This window comes from Psittacula echo, assembly GCF_963264785.1.
Source record: "Psittacula echo genome assembly, chromosome: Z".
Taxonomy (NCBI): Eukaryota; Metazoa; Chordata; class Aves; order Psittaciformes; family Psittacidae; genus Psittacula; species Psittacula echo.
In genome coordinates, this window is record NC_137742.1 from 36,617,614 (window position 1) to 36,640,500 (window position 22,887).

A 22,887-nucleotide genomic window follows, 5' to 3' on the forward strand; every position below is an offset into this window, starting at 1 on the left:
GATGGCAGAGGAGGCCCATGCCTGTGGCCCACACCGGCGCGGGAGAGCGGCGATGGCACCCCGGGGAAGGGGGGGGGCGGGCGTGCAGAGAGACCGCACGCCTGATGCTGGAGAGACCCCGGTCAGGGGGCACCGCGGGGCAGGCGGGGTGCCGGGCAGACCTCTCCGGAGCCGGCGGCCGCGCGCTGTGATGGAGGCCACCGGAGCTGCCCGCACGTGGGGGAGGGGGCGAGGGGCGGCCCGGCGCGCCCGGTGGAAGGCGGTGCATCCCACCCTGACGTCACAGCGCCTCCGCACTGTCGCTGCCGCTGACAGCCCCTGCCAGGTGTGCTAGTGCGGTCAGCGTGCTCCGGCTGCGCCGCCGGTTGGACCTCCGCAGCTCCGCTCGGCTCCCCCAGGCTCTCCCCGGCTCCGCTCTGCTCCCCTCGTCTCGTCTCGGCCGCAGAGCGCTGCCCTCGCCATGTCGGTGGCCGGGCTCAAGAAGCAGTTCCACAAAGCGACCCAGGTAGTAACCCCCCCAAGCCCCTCGGCAGCGTGGTGCCGGGGGCTCCGTGCACACGTGTGCGTGCACGGGTGTCCTGGGTGCGTGGAGCACGAGTGGGCTCGGGCAGGCACCCGTGTGCGCTGCCCGTGAGTGCGCGCGGGGTTTCACTCGTGTGCGCGGGTGTTGTGCGCGGGATGTGTGAATGTGCACGGGGTGCGTACGCATCCACGGGTACGCGTGGTGCGCGAGTAATTCGCGGGTTTGCGTGGACTCGCCGCAGCGTGCACGGTGCGTGAATGTGCCCGCGTGCGGGTGGTCTGCACGGGTGTCCGCGCGTTTGCGCGCGTTTCGCCGAGTGCGTGTGCTGCCCTCCTGCCCCCGATCCCGGCCGCGTTGCGGCAGGCGGGCAGGGGCTCCCAGAGCGCGGGAGGGGGTCTTGGGCTGCCCCGCGGAGCCAGCGCGGGGCGTCGGGCCAGCGCTCGAAGCGGCCGGGGCAGATACCCGCCGTGGGCTTCCCGTTCTTTTACCGAGGGCTGTCGCCGTGTCCCCATCTGCGTTTCCTCAGGCTAACTGTGTAAATCAGCAATAAACACGACCTTCTTCTTTTCTTTTTTCTCTTTATTCCTCTTCTGATTCCAGAGTACGGCTGAAATCTGAATGACGTTTGGTCCTGTTGCTCTAGGCATGGTGTGGTATTGCGGGAAGGTCAGGGTGGATGTTTCACCATTCTTTGAGTTGTTTCATAATGTAAAATCTGTGTGTTACAGTCTGTAAGGGCACAGTTTCTGAATCAGGTTCTGACTCAGCGTGCTTTGTGGATAAATCCAAAATCGTGTCATAGAAGTCAGGGGAATTTCTTTCGATTTAGAGATTTTAGACCAAAACCAGTGTGATGTGCCTTCTTTTTGTTTGTTGTTAGTTTGCAACTCAATGCAAAATCCTCGTTTAGTTTCCTACTAATCGCCGTTGCAGGCGTCTTCAGGTAACAGTAAGCACTGGTAACTGTAAGCAGTATGTATGTGCAGGCATGTAAGGTAAAGCTGCCGTTACACTTTCCCACACCTGTTTTTCCTTTTCTCGTCCAGCTCATCTCTTTCATCTCATCTCTTTTGTACTGTGGGGAGCTGTGCCTGAAAGTATGATCCCTGGTGCAAGAATTTGGCCAAAATTCTGATTCTCGATGCCTTGCAATTACGCCAATACCCTTTGCAACTCTGAATGCAATGGGATATATGTCAAGTCCTGCATGGCCCATGCAGGCATTGAATGACATTGTGTCTCACCTTTCATACTACATTGTGCTGCATTGTTGGTAAAATAAGCTTCACAAGAAACCTGCTGCCTTCATGACAGATGTGGTAAGGAGCAGTTAAAGGCTCATGAGCCCATCCTGCAGTGCCCATCTGCTGCTGCTACTTGGTTATTTCTCCCACTGCTACCAACAGTGCTGTCAGAAGTCTAGGAATCATAATTGATGCGCTGAGTTCTGGTACCAAAAATAAGAATTACTGTGTCTGCGTCATCCACTTTTAATAAGCAGATAAGATGAAGTTCACTTTTTGATAATAGAAGTCTAAGTTCTCTATTATTGTAAGCTAATGAGTATGTGTCCGCAGCAGCAAAAGTAAGTAACTTTTTTGAAGGGAGCATGGTGTGAAAGGTCTGTGAATGTTGTTCTGTCCTTCAGATGGCACTTGCAGTGATTGTGAGCAATACTGTAATTTAGAAGGAAGGAAGAGTTTTAGCTGGCTGAAACCAAAATACAAAGTTCCCTATGCCAGATTTAGCAGCCTGGCATCAGATGACCCAGGGATTTTGGGGCCAAGCCTGACTTTAACAGAGTGTTTGTAGGCAGGCCATGAAGACATTCATGTTTGAGAATGACTCACAAGTACGTTGCAAGACTGATCTGTTTATTGGCTTGTTTTCAGTATGAGTGAGAAATCCAGGACTTAGTCGTGCTGACCTTGCTGTAGAGAGTAATCCTTTTGCCTAGGGATTAATTCCCAGGTGAAACATGGATTGATATTCCCAGTATGAAGCTTTCCAGATAGGACTAAACAAATTTGAAGTTTTAAAAATTCTGAATTATGCCTTTGGTTCTTATTCATGTAAGAACTTGTGTATAATGTATTGTTATAATAGAGTCCTAAGTCATACTAGAAATAGTTTCAACTTATTTTGCAGGTTGCTGTGTCCTTTAACCCAGTTTAGCATTGTGAAGTTGTGAAGTCTCTGGTTTAATTTCTGTCTTTAATGCTAAAACACTTGTTGTACCATTAGTACCCCTTAATCACAGTTTACAATGGATGCCTCATTGTTGGCGCACACAGTTGTATGGCTCATCTCTGGAAGTGTTCAAGGCCAGGTTGGGTTGGGCTTCGAGCAACCTGGTCTAGTGGAAGGTGTCTCTGTCCATTCCAGGGAGGTTGGAAACAGGTGATTGTAAGGTCCATTCCAACCAGAACCCTTCCGATGAGCATAAAATATTATTAATACAAAATACTGTTCCAAATAGAAGTATAAAGATTTGTGGCACAATTTAAATGCTATAAAGAGTGTGGGTGTTTTTTGTGTGGTTGGGTTTTTTTTGGTGGGTTTTTTTTTTTTTTTTTTTGTTCCATCTACAAGTCTGCATTGCATAGCACAACTTAAAATTATGCGGCTTACAGGTCTGGATTGTTTTACACAACGTAAGCGTTGTAATTTCAGTCATAATTTTTTGACTTGTAAAATGTCAGACTTACCTATGTGAAATACTGCCATTCCGTTTTTCACTAGAAGCCACGCTGAAGAACTTAGAGCCTGTCAAATTCTGTGTGCCAGCTGCAACAGCAGCGAGTCACTAAAAACTGGGGGGAACTTTGCTCTTTCTAGAATGAATGGAGTGTTCACGCTTTTGCCTTTCAGAGGAACTTCAATGGCTTTACCTCGGTGGAGTTTAGAAGGAAATATTCCTGGGTTTGTAAAAGGAGAGTGAATCTGGAAGTCATGACGTTCATGTAGAATTGCAAGATTTTAGATTGACAAGTATGGAGCAGGTTAGATCATTCATTTACTGCAATTGCTCACAGAGCATCTGAGAATGAAAAGTATCCCCGTTTGAATGTTAACTGTGCTGCTGCAAATCTGTCAGACATCCTAGAGCTAAGAAGATTGCTCTGAAGAGTGTTTTTCTAGAAACAGACAACTGAGTGCTGTGCCACCAAATGGTCTCTTCTCATTAAGGCATGCAAAGTCCTCTGCCATTAGTGCTGTGCCATTGTCACTGAGAGAGATAGCTTCCTACAAGTTTGTGTACAGTTTTAAACCCACCAGAATCAGTTTGGGTGATACAGATTTGACAGTCTGGGGCTTCTGAACAGAGCTGTTTTAAAATAGCACGAGCTTTGTTTCCACATGACTGCGTTCATTGCATAATATGGCTCTTGTGAGGCAGTCAAAACTAAGCTTTCAGAAAGTAATAATTTCATAAGGAAAGAAATGAACAAAAATGCTGGGAATGACCACATCCGATGTTCCCCTGGGAACCAGTGAATAAATGTGACTGGCATTTAAATAGCAGTCCAAATGAGGTGATTTGAACCAAAACCCCTGTAATTTATTTTCTGCCACTGTATTTTGCTTTTATAATAGCACATGACTTTATTTCTCCCAATACCAAGACAGAAGTCACCCATTTATGCAGTATTCTAGAGAAACAGGTTTATTACTGAAAGAAACAGCTGAAGAAACTACTTCCACCCCACTCATAGTTGTCAGTAGGTTGTTATATGCCCTGACTTTTAGGTGTAAAATACCATGGTTTCTTTAACAATGCAGCCTGTGTCCCTGCCTGTGGAAGGGGGGGCTGGAACTAAATGATATTTAAGGTCACTTCCAACACAAACAATTCCATTATTCTATGACCCTAGTGTTTAACAAAAAGCAAATGAGGCTCCTGCCTTGCTGTCCTATTACCCACATACCACAAAATCCTGTGGGTTTCGTTGGGGTTCTGCATTCATTCAAACCTGTCTGCATAGGTTCATTTGGAAAAAAGAGCACATTAGGGTTGAGGCAGAGTTTGAAAACGTTGATAACCTGTTTTGAAAGTGTCTTGGAATAGTGTCTCTTTATTAGCATGGGTCCAGCAAACCTTCTCAGTATGTGCATCACTGTAAACTTGTGAACAGTTACATTTTAAATGGGTGGATATATGAGTATGATGGAAATTAATGTCTTTATCAAATGATTTTTATATTGAGGTTCATTTGGCTGAATGTTTTTCAGATTCCTTGGTCAGAAGTTTGTAAAGTGTTTATCACTGCAATGAGTGAAGCAATCCTCTTTTATACATGTTTTCTACAGTTGCTAAACTCTCAAACTGCAACAAATCAGTTGTGACCATCATTTCCTTTCATACTAAAAGAGCATGTTGGACTTAGCTCCCTCCTCCTGTGGTGTGGAAACTTGTGAGCAGGTAAAGGAAAGAGGAAAGAGAGCCATTGGCAAGGTGGTGTGGCTCTGATAGGGCCCAAACAGGCTATTAGAAACCACTCTCTGTTCTTTTTTCTCAGTGTGGAGTGGTACATTTTAAGATGAAGGAATGGGAGAAAATTTTTGATCTGGGAATAAAGACTGGTTTTGGAAAAAATACTTAGTTGTGGAGGGGATTATTTCCATAGCAGGTAGGGAAATTCCTTCTGTTTGTGCATTCTAGCTTGGTTGCCAGATACTGTATTTACATTTGGCATCATTCTCCTGTGTCCTTTTATTGATATTGCATAATTGAAAGGGTGAAAAATGGACCTTAATCTTAATTGCCCTTTAGTAGAATATTCTGTAACCCTTCTGAGTTGTTGAATCCACATCTATTTCAGAATAGATAAGTGCCACTAGCTGGGTTCATTGTCAGCAAAACAGCAGGTTTCATATTGATGTGATTTCCATTGGGCTGTGTTTTGGTTATGTGTTGCTTGGGTTTGTTATCACTTTGTCACATGGGGATACCGTACTGAATCCTTCGTAAGCACAAGTTCTAAAATGGAGCAAAATGTTGGCTCTCCCCACTTTATTCCCTACTCTGATGTCAGGGAAGCACTTTACGCTGTCAAAATGTTTACACCCTTCTCTGCCTTCTTCATCTATTTGTGGATTTCAGTTTGATTTTTTTTAGTAATTTGTGCAATTTATTTATCCATCAATTGTTATTTTTTGATTGCCTAAATTTCAGTTATTAGTGGGTGCAAAAGCCTTTAAATGTGAAGACAATTTATCTAAACATCTTGAAATAGGGTTTGTTTTTCACCTTTAGTGTTGTGCAGTAACACTGAGGACACAACTTAAGTATTCTTGAGCACTGGAAATAATTTCTGTTCTGCTTCTGTGGGGAAGAGCGCCACCGCAATAAAACTCTCATGAAAATTATTCTCGATTTCATCTTTTATGACTTTCAGAAAAGTACAGGACTTGCCCTTTTCAGCAGCACTAGCCAATTATTCGGAGCTCTTTTCCAGTCTGCACGATTTTAAGTCTTCAAGATATATGCCAAAAACTTATTTTCATGCAAAATCAATCTAGATGCAGCAAGCCAGTTAATAATTCATAAGGTATAAATATCAAAAATAGTGTTTGTCTTTCTGGATGAGTCACTTGGAGCTTGTTTGTCTTGGAAAGTTCAGGCATCATAATCTAAGGGCTGAATTTGATGTGCTGCAGTTTTACAAGTATAACTCTTCAATGGGTGGGTTTTCTTCTGCCGGTAGAACAGCTTCTCAACTTAATTGATTTTCTTTGGAAAGGGATCTGAGGACAGCTGCCTAAGCCCCATCCTTCTATTGGAATGAGAGTGTTTGCACAGAAATGGCCAAGGTCTAGTGGAAGGTGTCCAAGGGGTTGGAAGTAGATGATAATTTAAGGTCCTTTCCAACCCAAACCATTCTGTGATAATTTTTTAAAGATTTGGACAGTCTGGCTACGCTCTCCCAAAGTTCTCACAAAAGCCTGACGAATTGTAATAAACACCGCTTCTCATGAATAATACTGTATCAAGGAATTTATAGTTTTGTTAGTATATGTGGTGAGAGCCATGCTCTCTTGAAACAGATTGGTGTACCTCCTATTTAGTTATGTGTTTGCTTAAGACACAGAGGTTAAAGTTTTTTCCACAGGGATGCTTCTGGAATTTGCTTTTCTGTGTTGATTTTTTTAACTTGCTAGACGAATGGGTGGAGCACACTTGGTCCTGAGATGTATGAATGTGACTTTCAGGTTTGAAATCAGAGAAAAAAAACACTTTAGAGTGTCTTCTGTTTTATTCATGCAAAAGCTATGTTAGCTAGCGTGAAAAGGTGTGTTCTTGTCTAAACAGTGGAATATGCATCAGAGCACCATTAGGATGTGTCTGTCAGCTCTGAGTCTTGAAGAAACCCTAGGTAGTGAGGCTATGGTTTACAATATTTGCTACAATGAAAGGAAGAAGTCATTCCTTGGTATGTAGCCTTTTGTGCGCATCTTGTCACTATCAGGAGGGCTGTGACCACTCAACAGAAATGGAGCTGTGGCAAGACTATGGGATATTTCTTCTATGTCTATGCTGCCCAAGTGGTTCAAGTACTGAAGTCCTACTGCTACTGTGTAAGTGAAGCAGTGCCAGTCTGTGCAATTTTAACCATTGTACCCACCCACAAGTGTATTGTTGCCGATCTTTGAACTGGATTCTTTGTTTTCAAAAGATTTGGAAGACCGCTGGTCAGAGAACAGTTTGAATGAACTTAGGATTTTGTATTTTGACCATGCAATTTTTGGGAGAATTTTGGTTTTGGATCATGATTTAAAAAATAGAAGAAGATAAAATGATTTTTAAGGTCGGAAATTATTCTAATGCATGCAGGGTCTAAGTGGTACACTACAAATAATTTTGAGAACAAAAAAAAGCTTAAATTCAGGAGAAAAAAATAATAGTTACTTTTTTTTTTTTTTAACACACTGTCAGCATTCAATGCTACAGAAGAAGTTGAAGGAAAAAAAATTAAAACGCCCTTTTTAAAAAACCTGTTACCAGTTTGCTGTACTGCCTCAAAAGGATTTAAAGAGACACTGCCAATTCCCTGAGTAGTGTTAGAGCCATGCTATTGTTCTTGATATGTCAGCTTTCATATCTGTGCTCCTTGCACTTAATATTTTATTAAGTTTTAATTGGGTGGCTTTTGTGCTTTCATTGAGTCATGAGAATAGAATGACATGGTCATGCCAATAAAATATATAGGTGGGTAATACTTTCCATGGGTCAATTAGATGTATTGTGTTTGGTTTAGCCTGTATTTGCTATTGACGATACTGACAACCAGAGCTCAGCATGCACTGAAGCCTGCACATACTGATGACTGGGGTGAAAAAATGATTACCAGTTCTCGTAAGTCCATTTCGTTATGTGATGGGATACTTGGATCCCTGTAATAAGAGGATATGGTGTTTAGGGGTAACCGCAGCAAATACACTGTCTTACTGTATATGTCATTATACATCTCTGGTTCTATATAGTCTTTGTGATCTTTGCAGTCTTCCATGAGAGGGGCATGTAGATACAAAAATTTTCTAGGCTGCATGGATCTTTAAATTTTTCAGAAAGCCCTTTTTGTTACAGTTTAACTGTTTATGTAAACCAGATAGTTTTGGTTTTCTGTCTTTAAATCTTTTTAAATCGGAGGTCAGCTTCATGGTGTACTTCACTGTCATGTTGCAGAAAGGATGCTTATCTGTGCTTATACACAGAAGGCTCTGTGCCTTCTGTTTACTTGTGTTTTCTAGGGCTATTATAATTTTCTGCGCATAAGACTTAATGGCATTGTAGAGCAGCATTGCAAATAATAATCTTTGTTCTTTAATATGGGCTATTCACTAGCACAGAATTGTTCAAGCAGAGGACTGCAACCTGAATAAAACCCATGCTGTATTTTTCCAGTGGAGTGTTCAAGGCAGCTGCCCACAGCACAGGTCCAGGAGGGCATGTGTCTAGGTAACAGCACAGAGATTGCCTTGCCCTCAGACTGCTATAGCTCATGCTGCAAATAACTGTAGGGCAAATAGATGTATCCCAGTGTCATCCTACATATACACACAGCCCTCTACCTGTGTCCTTGCTGCTCTTAGGACAAAATCACAGTGTGACAGACACTTCCGGTATACAATGCTAACTTGGTATGCACATTTTATCAGCTCAGTTGCTTGAGTGGCATAATGAAAAGTAGCTTGCAACTGAGACTAACCCAGTATTGTCAGATGCCTTGGCAGTTTGCTGCTTTTGGAGTGATGCTGTATGTGGCAACTACCCTTTCTCTGTTGTGGTCCTGGTCTTCTCTCAGGGACTGTGAAGCTCTTAGGAGCTGTATGAATGCATTACTTGTACTTGCTTTTTTACACTACGAATGTGTTTGTTTTTTAGCAGTTCTGCCCACATAACCCTCATCTTCCCTGCTGATTTCACCTCCGCATGCTCTGTGGAAAGGCCGGTGAGTCATTCCCTGCTTCTCTGCATTTGGAGATGGATTTAAAATTCTTGAATCCAATTAGAGTGTCCCTGTAGACTTGCAAGCCTTTTTCATTTCATGTTCCTCTGCTTTACTTGTCCTTGTGGTGCTAGCAGTGAAATTACTGCAATGCATCCCCTATTCAACAGATCTGTATATGATTATGTATCAAGCACTCCCAGTTATGAGGTTGTGCACATTATACTTAAACAAGGGAGATAGATGCATTCTTTTGTGTATGTGTCCATTTTTTTCATGTGTCAGCATAGTCAATACTTAAATGTGTATGTCCCACCTCTGGTAATCTGCATTATCTCTTTGGGCAGACTTTAGAATGAAGCAGTAGGTCAGAGAAGATGACAAGCTACTGTCAACATCTGACCAGTGCAAAATATCAAAAAAGGGTCTTCCATTGTATATGTTTGCTTCAAACACAAACAAAAGGGAAAAATGTGGATACTAGCTGCTTTTGTTTTTTTTTTTTTTTTTGTAACAGAGTATTATCTGTTACAAATTACAGAATGAAAGTGGCTTTTGAAGTGGTGATTAATATTTTACGTTGCATATCCATGTTGCAAATTATGGTCGTTTAATGAGACAGCATTACTGTTTTGATACGTAGCATAGTCAGCTGTGAACACTTAAAAATCATGAGGTGGACCATTATGATACTGAGAGGCTGGTTTAAAAGCATGAGTTTTTAACAAAATACTTCTGGACTGGTTTTGTATTGTTCTTGATTTGAAGCTTTGGATGTTCATGTTTCCAAACCTTCCAACAAGTGCAGGGGCGATATGCTTACCTTCAAAGTCCATGAAATAGACATTTTCAAGTAATTATTTGTGTCCAGGCTCTGTAGCTTTTAGGAAAATACTAAATAAAATAGCAAGATTTCAAAATCAATAAAGTGAACTGCCCCATAGAGTATGATCAGGGGACTGGAGCACCTCCCGTATGGAGACAGGCTGAGAAAGTTGGGGCTGTTCAGCCTGGAGAAGAGAAGGCTGCGTGGAGACCTCATAGCAACCTTCCAGTATCTGAAGGGGGACTACAGGGATGCTGGGGATGGACTCTTCATTAGGGACTGTAGTGATAGGACAAGGGGTAACGGGTTCAAACTTAAACAGGGGAAGTTTAGATTGGATATAAGGAAGAAATTCTTTACTGTTAGAGTGGTGAGGCACTGGAATGGGTTGCCCAGGGAGGCTGTGAATGCTCCATCCCTGGCGGTGTTCAAGGCTGGATTAGACAAAGCCTTGGGTGACATGGTTTAGTGTGAGGTGTCCCTGCCCATGGCAGGGCGGCTGGAACTAGATGATCTTAAGATGCTTTCCAACCCTAACTATTCTGTGATTCTATGCTAAGAATACTGTGAAAGACAGTATCCGAAACATGCATAATAGGTGTGTTAATTAAGTACTACACGTCCTCTCCGTTGCATAATATGTTTTTAACTATTTTTGTTCACAACAGCTGTGTGTGAAACTTCTTTAACCAGTTCTTAAGACTGTCAAGAAAATTATTCTTGAGTCCCCTACAAAGTTTGTTTAAATCTCACATCCTCCAGTTCTACTTTGTGGAATTGTCTTCCCATATATAAAACTGCAGAGATGACTAATGTGTGCTGGGGGATATCTTGATGCCAGTGGAGTAGTCTTACAAAATTGGCAGGCTGCAACTCAGTTGTTCTGCACTGCATGGTGGGAGTGAGCTCCAGGTGAATTTTGCACAATGAGCTCTACATGTCAGAGACTCTGACTATAAGGTGCTTAAGTGGCAGTGGGAAAGGAAGGCTCTAGCTAAATGAGGATCACTGGCCCAATATGGAAATGTTGGCATATGACCCTGGCAAATACATGTGATTGTTGTATTAACAATACCATTGTGGTTAAAGCCACTATGAAGCCCATAAAAGTAAAACAAACTATAGAAGAGAAAATTGCTGTGCCACTTCTGTGCAAATGGCTGCTTTGGGCAGAGGTTTGCAGATCAGGAGTCACCTCAGTTCCCAGCCAACACTTACATAGTTGTGTGAGGGCAAGTATGCAGTGTAGATCTGCCTGAATAGGAAGATGTGAAAAGGAAAGGACAGGAGGATGATCGTGTACTATCGCTCATGCTGACTAAAGAGTCTGAAGCAATAGCGAGTTATGGCTAGCTTGGGGGATAGACCAGGCCCAGGGGTACAATGTCTACATATGCCTTAGAGATCAACCCAGATCTCCAGGTTCTTAGAGAATGCACGGCCTGTTATTCAGTGCAGGTGATGAAAATGTAGTACTTGCTGAAGCATTCAATTATGCTTTCAAAGTTTTCATCTAGGCTCAAGGTTTTGATGTAAGCCTAGGAAGACAGAATTTGATACTTTGAAATAAACAGAAGCTTATAAAATAAATATTTATGCATAACTTAGCAAACATTTTCGTATAGGTAAATTCTGTAGTTTAATTCGTTCCAAGTAAATAAAATGTGTGTAAATTTTTAAGCTCTTAAAGTCCTCATGTTTATTATTCTTTTATTATAATATATTACAGATTTTTTTTTTCTGCATATTTTAGGGAAGTAAATAGATTCTTTTTCTGCCTCAAGTTCTGAGTAGTGATTTACTTTGAACTTGAATTCTCAAATAAGTGATTCTTCCTGAAGCTACTTCTGACATATTTAAAGAATATTCAAAACACAAATACATTAAAAATTTGGAGAGGACATTAAATAATCTATCCAGTGATGATGCGAACTACTGTGGTGATAGTGAGAAAAGCTGTCTGTGGTTCTGAGGTAAGAGGTAAGTCAAAATGAGAGGGTTATGGTATTGTTCTTTCACTAGTAAACAATAATTGAACAATAGTTAAAGCTCAGTTAGGCTTGTGATATGTTTAAAGTACAGATATGTGCTTGGGAGTAAGTATTCTCCATATTATTAAATGAAAAAAAAAGAAGATATATGTGGCTTTGTATATTGCAAGACATACCTCTCTTACTGATTTTCCTCCCTGATCTTCACTGATATATATATGAAATACTCCAGTATTTCTTCATTTTGCTGGTGAGCCCACTGGCTGATTTGTCCTGTGGAGGTGGTTCTTGCTAATACGTAATCATGTGATAACAGGAGTAATGCTTTAATTCCAGCTACAGAACAGAGCAATTTTTGCTGAGTACTACGCATTTTCACAAAAATTTTGTCGAGTGTTTGTAGACTGCAACGTTTATCCATGGGATGTAGAGGATGTAGACAGAAAGTCCTTGTAAGTATTTGGTTGGAGCACAGAATTTTCAGTTTGCAATTGCAAGCATTTTTTTAAGCCTGGGAGTCATTGATTGTTTGCTGTTATTTCTTAAGCGGTTTCAGTTTCTTAGAGGAAAAGAGGCTATTCAGAAGTGAAGGCTCTGAAAGCAAGAAAGACATCCAGTGACACTGCAATCCACAGACTCCTTGTAAGCAAGTAAAGTATAGCTTTGTAAGAGCAAGGGAGACTACCTTGTGAACAGTTGTGTCAACTCCTTTCGCAATGGCACAGAGGACTGCATCCTCTGGACCTTTCCCTGAAGTTCTGATGCTGCTCAGTCAGCAAACTCAGGTTTGATTCAGATGGCTAAATGGGGGACCCTTGAACATCAGGGATGCAAGTGGTAGCAGAATTACTGTTGGGGAAAAAAAAAGAAACAGCTTTGGTGCAGTATCACTCTGGAAAACACTGTGTTCAGGAAGCAAGAACAGTTTGAAGATGAGTACATCAGTGAGGATTAATAAGCGGGACTGGTAGGTGCCACCTCTCTGGCATTTTAAACCAGATAAGAGTCTTTTTTATCCTTCTTCTCAGAACTTCCTGTAGAAGCTCTCTGGTTGTGCAAATATGAGAACTAGGGATTTAATTTTCCTAAAAAAGCGATGTTGAGTAAGTCCTTTCACATAAATAATGGCTTTTTCGTAGGAACAGAAAAAAGTTATCGTGAAAATTTAAGTTTCTGTTGTAAGCTGTCTAAAAAGGAGAAACAGACATTCAAACACAAATTCTTGGTCTAAAAATTACACATCTTTAGAGTTGGTCTGGGGGAAGAAAATTGCTGATGCATTTCCAGATGGGGATGCAGTCTTGATAGAGAATGCTGATACAGCACAATAATCCCCTTTATCTTCACATGAGTAACTCCAGGAAATGGTGGTAAACAGTTAAGAAATGAGTCATGTATGGTAATACACACATATTTTTGACTGTACAGTACAAATTACACTAACAACATTAGTCTTCAGTCTTGTTTTGTGCGATGAGAGCATCTTTGTGGTGATGGCTAAACTTCTGACATGCCTCAGGCTCTGACAAATTCACTGGTCCTCATTATCAAAGTGCCATAGCACATCTAAGCTGTTGCATTGCATACTTCTAGTCTGCAGCAAGCACAATTTCAGTTTAATTCAGTAAATAATTTTAAACTGCTTTTGAGCACTAACCTCAGCAGAGTCTAGCACTGTTCAAGATAACTGTAGGAATAGCATATCTGATTAAGACAGAAGGGGAAATTCTTTGCAGGATACTTTGAAAGTTCAACAACATCAGTAAAATAACAATTTTGTAACTTAACTTTATATAGAAAAGTCCATTTGACATTTTGGTCATGTTCAAAATACCCAAATCTCAGTGTGCGTGCTTGAGATTTAGGTACTTGCTATGCCAAGTATCTAAGGGTTAAATGAGGTCTGATTTCTTGCAGACCATAGGTAGAAAAAAAAAAAGATAAAAAAGTTACTCCATTTGTCAAGGGAGTTTTCAAACAAGACAGTAAAAATAAGTACATTGATCTGTTGGCTTTATGGCTGAGACTACGTTAATATATTTATTTTGAGCTTTGGCAATTTGAGAAACACAAAAGAAGATACTCGGCTGAAAAACCAGTACTGACCTGAAATTTGCATCAGTATGTTAATGGTGCCTATCTGTGGGACATTACAAGGTCACATATCTTCTAGGCTTCCCAGGAGCACTGCTGATTTGAAAATCAAGCCTTGCCCTGTTCTTTCCTTCGAGCTTACTTGCACACTGATCTGTGACATTGGAACAGTGATGCCTGTTTTCAGCGCTTTCAGTCAAGTCTGTGATTTCCAGCATAGCGTGTACTATGTGGTGGTGTCCCAGAGCATATTGTTCCCCTGTGACTTCTCCTTGAAGGGAAGCTGCATTTATTCTCAGCTCTTGCTTTTGTTTCTGTTTATTTCAGCCTGAGAAAATGCTCTCTATGAAGAAGCCTGACTGTAGTCAACTTCTATCTTTCTTCTAGCAGAACACTAATAAGTTTACATCCCTTTTCCATTCTGAAATACTTCAAATGTCTGCTACAAGAGGAAGAGTGAAAGAAATCTTGTCTTTTATTTCCGTGTTCCATCTTTCTTTTCAACTCTCCTGATACTGGTCTTAAAGAAGCACTGAAAAAAATACTGATTTTTGGGAATTAGCAACACATGTTGAAGGAAGAAAAGTTCAGACTTTTTTAGAACTCCATCTTGGGATAATCATGTTGCTGTAAGGTGGTGGAAGACAAATCCAATACTATTCATGTATCTGGTTTGGTGGTGTATAAAGACAGAAGCATACTGGAAAATACAGAATGTTCACAGAAGTATCAATATGACATCTGCTTTTCTCTGAAAACATAATAGTAGCCTTGCTGAAATAAGCTGGTCATGGTAATAGTATGTTATAGTAATAGTATCGTTTAAGATTGATTTTGCCATGGTGGTGAAGTCTAGTGAAATTTAATGGGAACTTGAATTCCTTCTATCATGTGACGTTAACTGTTTAGTTCTTAAGTCTTTTTATAGTACGTTCTCTAGAGCTCATTTTTGTTTTTGATGGAAGTGTATGAATTTCTTACTAACAGGTACTCAGAGGAACAGTTTGAAGAATGAAAGAAGAACTTGCCTGAATTGGTACTGTTGAACTAGTGGAAAATAGTCACCATTTTCAGCAGTAGATAAAAGGTTTAATTTCTGTTTATTTTTTTCCACTAAGAGGTTTTTTTTAAAAAAATTACACTGCTGGTTGCCTACTAGATGAACAAAATTATCTGTGTTTCCAACAATGAGGAGCACTATACAGAGCTTCATCCAAATACTTCTGTGTTTAGTTGTTTTCTAATTTTTACTTTTGCAGAGTAAAGGGGGAAAAACTTGAAATGGAAGTTTGCTTAATTGTTTATTCTCCATTTTTTTCTTTTCTGAAAGTCAATCACAGAGAATTGTGGAAGCTGGGAATAGCATTGTCATAGCCAGACCAAAGGCTTGACAAAGTTCTACTAACAGCAGTATACATTAGCTTTTAGTATCATCTCTTGTTAGGAAAGAGATGAAGCTCTGCTGTAATAGGAAAGGGAAGAGGCTATTCTGAGTGCTTACGTTACATGTGCCGTCCTTTTTCACTTTGTTACCAGTGCAGCCTATTGCCAGTAATTCAAAGGGAACTGAAGAGTTTAGAACAGCCTGGTCTCTGCCTTGCCACGTTGTGGCAGCTGCATTATGGACGAGCTGGAAGCATGTTGCATTTGACACGTATTCCAGGATTTCACTGCTGAAAGACTACAAGGATGTTTAAGGAAAGTTGAGTGATCTCAGTGGTAAGAGTGCTCCTGTCATTCTAGATCCTGCTAAATCTCTTTGAAAGAGATAAATTGTCATTAGGGCTTATAAAAAAATCACAACCAGGAATGTTGCTGAAACGAATTTTAGACAGCTGGTGGGTTGAAGTGGTAAGAGAGCACTAGGGAGGATTTGTGGAAGTTGCATACTCATACATACCGTGCAAGGTACCAAACAAGTTTTTCTAGAGGGCTCCTAGAAAGATGCTTGCCCAGCTTAGCATGATCGTGTATTGTATCTTAGGATAATTCAGAGTTAAGCTTGGCTGTAATTCTGAAAGATTTTGAGCTCTTAGTCATAGAATCATAGAATAGTTAGGGTTGGAAAGGACCTTAAGATCATCTAGTTCCAACCCCCCTGCCATGGGCAGGGACACCTCACACTAGACCATGTCACCCAAGGCTCTGTCCAACCTGGCCTTGAACACCACCAGGGATGGAGCATTCACAACTTCCTTGGGCAACCCATTCCAGTGCCTCACCACCCTAACAGTAAAGAATTTCTTCCTTATATCCAGTCTAAACTTCCCCTGTTTAAGTTTTAACCCGTTACCCCTTGTCCTATCACTACAGTCCCTGTTGAAGAGTCTGTCTCCAGCATCCTTGTAGGCCCCCTTCAGACACCGGAAGGCTGCTATGAGGTCTCCACGCAGCCTTCTCTTCTCCAGGCTCAACAGCCCCAACTTTCTCAGCCTGTCTTCATACGGGAGGTGCTCCAGTCCCCTGATCATCCTCGTGGCCCTCCTCTGGACTTGTTCCAACAGTTCCATGTCTTTCTTATGTTGAGGACACCAGAACTGCGCACAATACTCCAAGTGAGGTCTCACAAGAGCAGAGTAGAGGGGCAGGATCACCTCCTTCGACCTGCTGGTCACGCTCCTTTTGATGCAGCCCAGGATACTGTTGGCTTTCTGGGCTGCGAGCGCACACTGAAGCCGGCTCATGTTCATTTTTTCATTGACCAACACCCCCAAGTCCTTCTCCGCAGGGCTGCTCTGAATCTCTTCTCTGCCCAGCCTGTAACTGTGCCTGGGATTGCTCCGACTCAGGTGCAGGACCTTGTACTTGTCATGGTTAAACTTCAAAGGTTGGCATCGGCCCACCTCACAAGTGTGTCAAGGTCCCTCTGGATGGCATCCCTTCCCTCCAGCGTATCAACCGAACCACACAGCTTGGTGTCATTGGTAAACTTGCTGAGGGCGCACTCAATCCCACTGTCCATGTCACCGACAAAGGTGTTGAACAAGACCGGTTCCAACACTGATCCCTGAGGGACACCACTTGCCACTGGTCTTCAGCTGGACATTGGGCCATTGACCACAACTCTTTGTGTGTAGCCATCCAACCAGTTCTTTATCCACCAAGTGATCCATCTATCAAATTGATGTCTGTCCAATTTAGAGACAAGGATGTAATGTGGGAAAATAAAGTCCATAAAGTCTTTGTTTAGTTTGTCAGCAGTATGTCTGCTGTCATTTCAGTACGTTCTCAGACCAAACTAACCTGGACTTCTTGCTTGTCACAGGAGCCAGGAAATGAAAAGGACTTTGTTATTGTCACCTAGGGCTGTAATTGAAAGTGGTGGGGAAAATTGCAGTTGTCTTCAGTGACAGGGAGCTCGCTCAAGGACTAAGTGTGAGCTGGTTAGAAATGAAGGAATTTTTATTTCATTACCAGCTTCCCCAGGCATCTCGTGCCATAGTCTGTCTCTCTCATGAGTTGAGAGCCTGGTAGCCCAGGCACACAGTGTGGGGATCTCAGTGTCCACTGGTAGCTGGAAAATGGCTTAGGAACAAAGTTATTTAACTGACATTTTATTGCATTTAAAATGTGTCCTAATATTTTGTGTATTCTTTGTGCTGACTAGAAGAGTGGATAGTGCTTTGAATAGTGATGTGAATTGAGACTGCCCAAGGGGAACAGTGACATTGACAGTGTAAATGTATTTTCCATTTAAACCTCACACTCTTGCGAAGGAATAAAAAGTTAACAACACTTGCTCTTCAGACATGGCATTTTTAGCATACAGAGGAAACAGCTACACTTTCGTATGCTTGCTGTTCCTTCACCTTTTCACTATTTATGGTTTGGAAGCAGAAGCATTTGGGAATTTGAAGTCAGATAAACACTGGTTCCCACAATGATTCATCAAGGTAAAAGGATATTTCTGCACTACTTTGTCTCTCTTTGCTCTTCTGGCTATAAATGAATGAACTTCTCACACAAGACAACATCTTGAAATGAGAAGTTCAGTTTTTCAATGTAAAACAATCAATTCATTTTAATATGCATATAAGGGAAAGACTTGTTATAGTCTCAGCCAAAGATCTTAGCTCTGGCTCCTGCTTAAATGGTGATTGTTATTGTGGCTGACTGTTCGGTGCTAAATGACAAACATCCATGACTAAAGTACCCCGGTTCAGGTTAATCTTGGATCCAGAGGCTACCTGGCTGGGGTTATGGCCAGCTTACGTGCTGTAGAGGTAGATAAGAAGGAGCTGTTCTAGGTGCATTAGAGTAGAATCATTCTGTCCATCCCTTCAAAACAAGTTGTACTCTTTTTATTGATGTTTGGCTTCAAACAGGGATAAACGCTGGGACAGTAACAGCAGGAAAAAAAAAATTCTCCATTGTTTTTCTAAGAGACACAAGAAGCTCAATTCCTGTTGAGCTGTACTTGGAACACATTGTTTCTGTAGAGGGTTTGTCACTCTCCTCATCTCCAAATAGTCAAATATGCTGTTGAGGCTGTCTCAGCAGCAGTAATTAGCATATTCTTTCCTGCTGGGACTTAAAGCAACTATGCTGAATTCTCATTCTTTGGAGAACCACGTTGGTTTGCATCAGTCTGTTTTTAAGGTGTAGAGCAGCATGTCAGTGTAACAGTTGTTAGGAAAATGTTAAAGATGTCACTGCTGACACCTGCAACGTCTGTCCCCGTGTGCAGTTGTGTCTCTTGTGTCTTGCACTGGGAGCACCCCCTTTGTGCTTGGTGTGATGTGAGCCAACCCGAGGCAGAGGGATGACTGAGGGAGGGGAGCACTGCATCCCCCCACAGAAAATGCTGTCCTGTGGGATCCATGGGGGTCAGGCCCCGTGTCCTGGCGGCCGCTGGCAGCCGCTTAGTGATTTCAGCACAACACTGGGTCAGGCCCTGGCTTCACAAATTGCAGTTACTGTCAGTTATGAGTGCCAAGGGAGGAGGGGGTGAACGAGCTGTGCTTTGCTGCTGTCTGGCCTTCCTGGTCGGTGTAAGAGTATTACAGTGGTTACATAACGCTGCTGTGGCAGTGCCCCAGGATGCACGGGCAGCGGATTGCGTGCTGCAGGTCGCCTGGTTAGACAAATTACGGCTTATGAAGACCTTGTAGGAGAGTCTTGTCCCTACCCTCCTGAACTGCTTTATTGCCAGGTCATAAGATGGTACAAGCTACTTTTATTCTCTCTATTTGCCCGATAAGAAGTAAGGCTGTGTTTAGCCAGAGGGTATGATAAGCTGCATATGGCTTATCCGCAGGTTACGTCATGTCCCACAGACACAGGCTGGGGACTCAGCTGGTCGTGGACTGGCTGTGCTGGGCTTGTGCTGTGGCACTGCTGTCATGGCCTGTATTTATCCATTTGTTTAGAAACAGCTTTTCCATTTCATATGACCTTTTATAAAAGATGTTAAGGACATCTTCTAAGAAGCCAAGGCATCTAGAATAAAGTCTTTTTTTTCATTATTATTTTTTATTTATGGTTGCATACATGGAAAGTGAATAGGTGATATCATTAGATAGTTGCTGTCAGTGTTTTGCCATTTCTAAAGTTTCATGTACCTTGGTGAGACACGGATTTTACCTGAAATGTCTCCAGTTCTTTTTGCTTAAATACTAAATATTAGTAATTTGTATTATAATTTAAAAATACTTAAGAGCATCATTGTTACCAAAAGCTGACATAATATTCCAGTAACAAAGACTCTGGAATTCTTGGATGTTTGACTTAAAGATTGTCATTAAAATTTAACCATGAAAGGATTTCTAAACTGTTTTCTTTGTGCTTTATGAATCCTGCTCTTTTGGTGTTTTAATAGTCCTTTTAATTATAGTGAAATTAAATCAGGTAGTGCTGCAGGTGTTTGTGAACTTTGTATCCCTTCTGCAGTTTATGTATCTTATTTCTTTCATTAAGCACTGTTTTTTAAGGCAATATCAGTGTTAAAAATGCTCAAAGGCTGGTTACAAGGCTTTTGCTTTCAATCAAAGGAATGAGAACAAGAGGACTTGGAAGATTCTTGGGATAGTGCAATGCTTGGATACTGTTTAAAGACAGTTTTGGAAGATTCTTGGGATAGTGCAATGCTTGGATACTGTTTAAAGACAGTTTTCCTGCAAGAAGCTTGTATATGGAAACTCTTTACTGGCTTCTGATTGTAGACCTATTGTCAAAATGCTGTTTCTGAAGTATTCTTCTTGCAACTACAGTTTCTTATGACATAGCACTACTGTAATGACAGTATGAACCAAGGAATTACATGTGAGTTTATCAGCCTTGGCAATGTCCCTTTAAATCTGTGATCTCTTACTAGTCCCTTCAGTCATTTCTTCTGATTCCTAATCTACTAGAAAATGGTGCCTCAGATATGGATCATAATACCAGTGTGAATTCTGTGGAATATCAAGGAATCTGAGAATATACTGCTGTAACACAGCCAGTTAACCAGTAGACAGCGAGTTACCAGTGTACAACAAACATTGCTTTATCCCAGGATTACTTCCATTGCAGTCATAAGCAAGGATAGAGCAGTGGCCCTTTTGTAACTACTTACAGATGGTAAATAATGTTTCAAAAGCTTTCAGATCTTGCAGAAATTCTTTTCATCATGTTTTGTCAGAGGATCTTTTGATGGCTGTAAGACTAATGTGCATTGGAAAAGCACAGTATTTAAATGGCTGTAGGTTACTTATCTTTAAAGACTTACCTGTGTGCTTTCACTGGTCTGAAATTGACTGCTTGTTTATGCCATGAATATGCTTGCTTCTGTGTGAAAGAGAGTGTCGTTGTATTGAAAAGCTTCTGTTACGAAGGTATGTTAAACATAGTGAGTTTCCAGGGAAATGCCACTAGAACTTAAACATGAAAAATAAGAACTAAGGGTAAAAAATCATTCTTATACTCTAACTGGTTCTTAGATTCAGACCTAGAAGCCAGTTAATAGTGGAAAGATTATTTGTTTCCGTTTCTGAATATACAAAAACTTTGCAAGTTACAATTGCACTGAAGTGTTAATTTGTCAAAAATAGACTTAATATGTTAGGTACCCAGGAAATGCTTGGTGTCAAATATGAGTAATTGATGAACACATTTCACCATAAGCTGTCTAAGTATTTCAGCAGAATCTGGGATCCCATTTATTATTCAGATGGAAAAAGGAAAAAGAAAACCCCAACCCACTAAAATAAGAAATTGGCAACTTTGTACTAAAAAATAGACAGATTTTGATTTTAAGCCTATATGGAATCATATCAAACCCTAGCACTTGTACTTTGAATAAAGATTTCTGTATGGAAAACATGGCAGAGAATCTTTCTGTGCCTTTGTACAAGTCAATGTATAATCAATTGAGATTTCTGACAGGAAAGGAGTAGATAGAAATTGAAATTGAAACAGCTGGAAAATGGAAGTGCATAGTTTGAGATGCTACACCCAACCTGAAGTAACCCTACTTGAGTAGCTGTTTCCTACTATAATGCACTTACAAGCTAAATAAGAGAAAAATATTCCATTATCTACAACAGTAGTCCCTTCCCAAAGTCTTTCCCCCACATGGAAAGATTCTAGGCAGGAAATGGTGAATCAGTTACAGAGTTAAATATAGGAAATGTATGCATAATGTACTCAAAAAAGTTGAAAATGTGAAATGCATGTGCTTTTAATCTCTTTAATTTATACTAATCTGGCATCTTCAGAGTAGTAGTTATATTTTGAGAAAGAATTGTTATTCTTTAGAATTTAAATTTATGTGTGATTTGTTTGGATTTTGGGTTTTTTTTATTTTTTGTATGTGTTTTTGGTGGTGTGGTTTTGGATTTTTGTGGGGTTTTTTATGGGTTTTGTTGTTGCTGCTGTTTTGTGTGTGTGTGTGTGTGTGGTTTTGGGGTTTTTGTGTTTTGTTTTTGTTTTTTTTTTCCCCACCCTGGAAAATAGTAGCCTTTTAAAAATACTTCTTTAATGTCCTAAATAAACAAAAACTGCACTTAGCAATTAAGTTCAGTGATAGCAGCAATGCTGGCTTTCACCGGCTTAACAGTGGTTATCTTTTGAATGATTGAGTAATCCTCAACCTAAATTGAACCCAGCTGTCTTAGCTTGTTATTTAACTGCTGCAGCTTCTGGAATAAGCATGTGTTCAGCTGAACCTTCCTGGAGATTATCTGTGCTAGTGAATAGCAAATTGTAAAACTCTGTATGTGCCTAACACTACTTGGAAAAAACATTTGCAGTCTGATGATCTGGGTCAAATATGTAAAGTTGATTCAACTGCCTCTAATTTTGATGTGTTATGATTATGTCACTAATCTTGAGACCGTTTCATTACACGTCATCTTCATAGGTACTTAGGTGGGTTTTTTTGTTTTGGTTTGGTTTGGGTTTTTGGGTTTTTTGTAGGAAATAAACATTCATGACTTTTTGAAGCATATGGAAATTGCCAGAAGTGCTGGTCAGTATTTTTCAGCCTTTAGCAAAGTATGTGCAAAAAATGTGTTTCAAAAACTAATGCTTATTTCTGAAAAAAGAATGAAGGATAAACTTTGAAATTTCTGTGGTTAGCAGGAACCAAAAATCCTGGAAAACTGACATCTTAAAGATGCCATTAGCTCTCTGGTTCTCTGTGTCAACTTCTATCAAAATGGAAAGACACCAGTAATTTCCACTCTGAAGGGTTTATATGATTTGATTTTAAATCAAAGCACATAGGAAAGTAAACATCTTCAAAATATTGTTACATGCTTTCTAGATTTAAAAAGGTATAAACAGTATTTTTTATTTTTATTTGCGGGTCTGTGAAACCTACCCAAAACATTACTCCATCCATCAAAAGAGATATATGCAATTTAGAACAACTTGCCTTTTGAATGGCTTTTGTTGTTTTCCTAAGTTCTTGTACGTTAATTTCCTGAAAGGATTATTCCCACTCTCCTTTCTAGATTTCTCATGCAGCTTCATTTTGAAATCATATTTTATGACAGGAACTCTGTGGATCTTATGTCAATCCCT

The 22,887-nt window shown here is 40.8% G+C and overlaps 1 protein-coding gene across 1 annotated transcript in view; it reads left to right on the forward strand.

Annotated features, from left to right (window-relative positions):
* Nucleotides 1-460: 460 nt before the first annotated feature.
* The window catches only part of SH3GL2 (SH3 domain containing GRB2 like 2, endophilin A1), a gene marked incomplete at both ends in the record, with an annotated part of 85,941 nt that continues 63,514 nt past the window's right edge, over nt 461-22,887 (forward strand). Inside the window, one exon of the mRNA XM_080637808.1 lies at nt 461-505. Within this exon, the coding sequence (XP_080493934.1) occupies nt 461-505 (45 nt within the window). The remainder of the gene's footprint in view (nt 506-22,887) is intronic.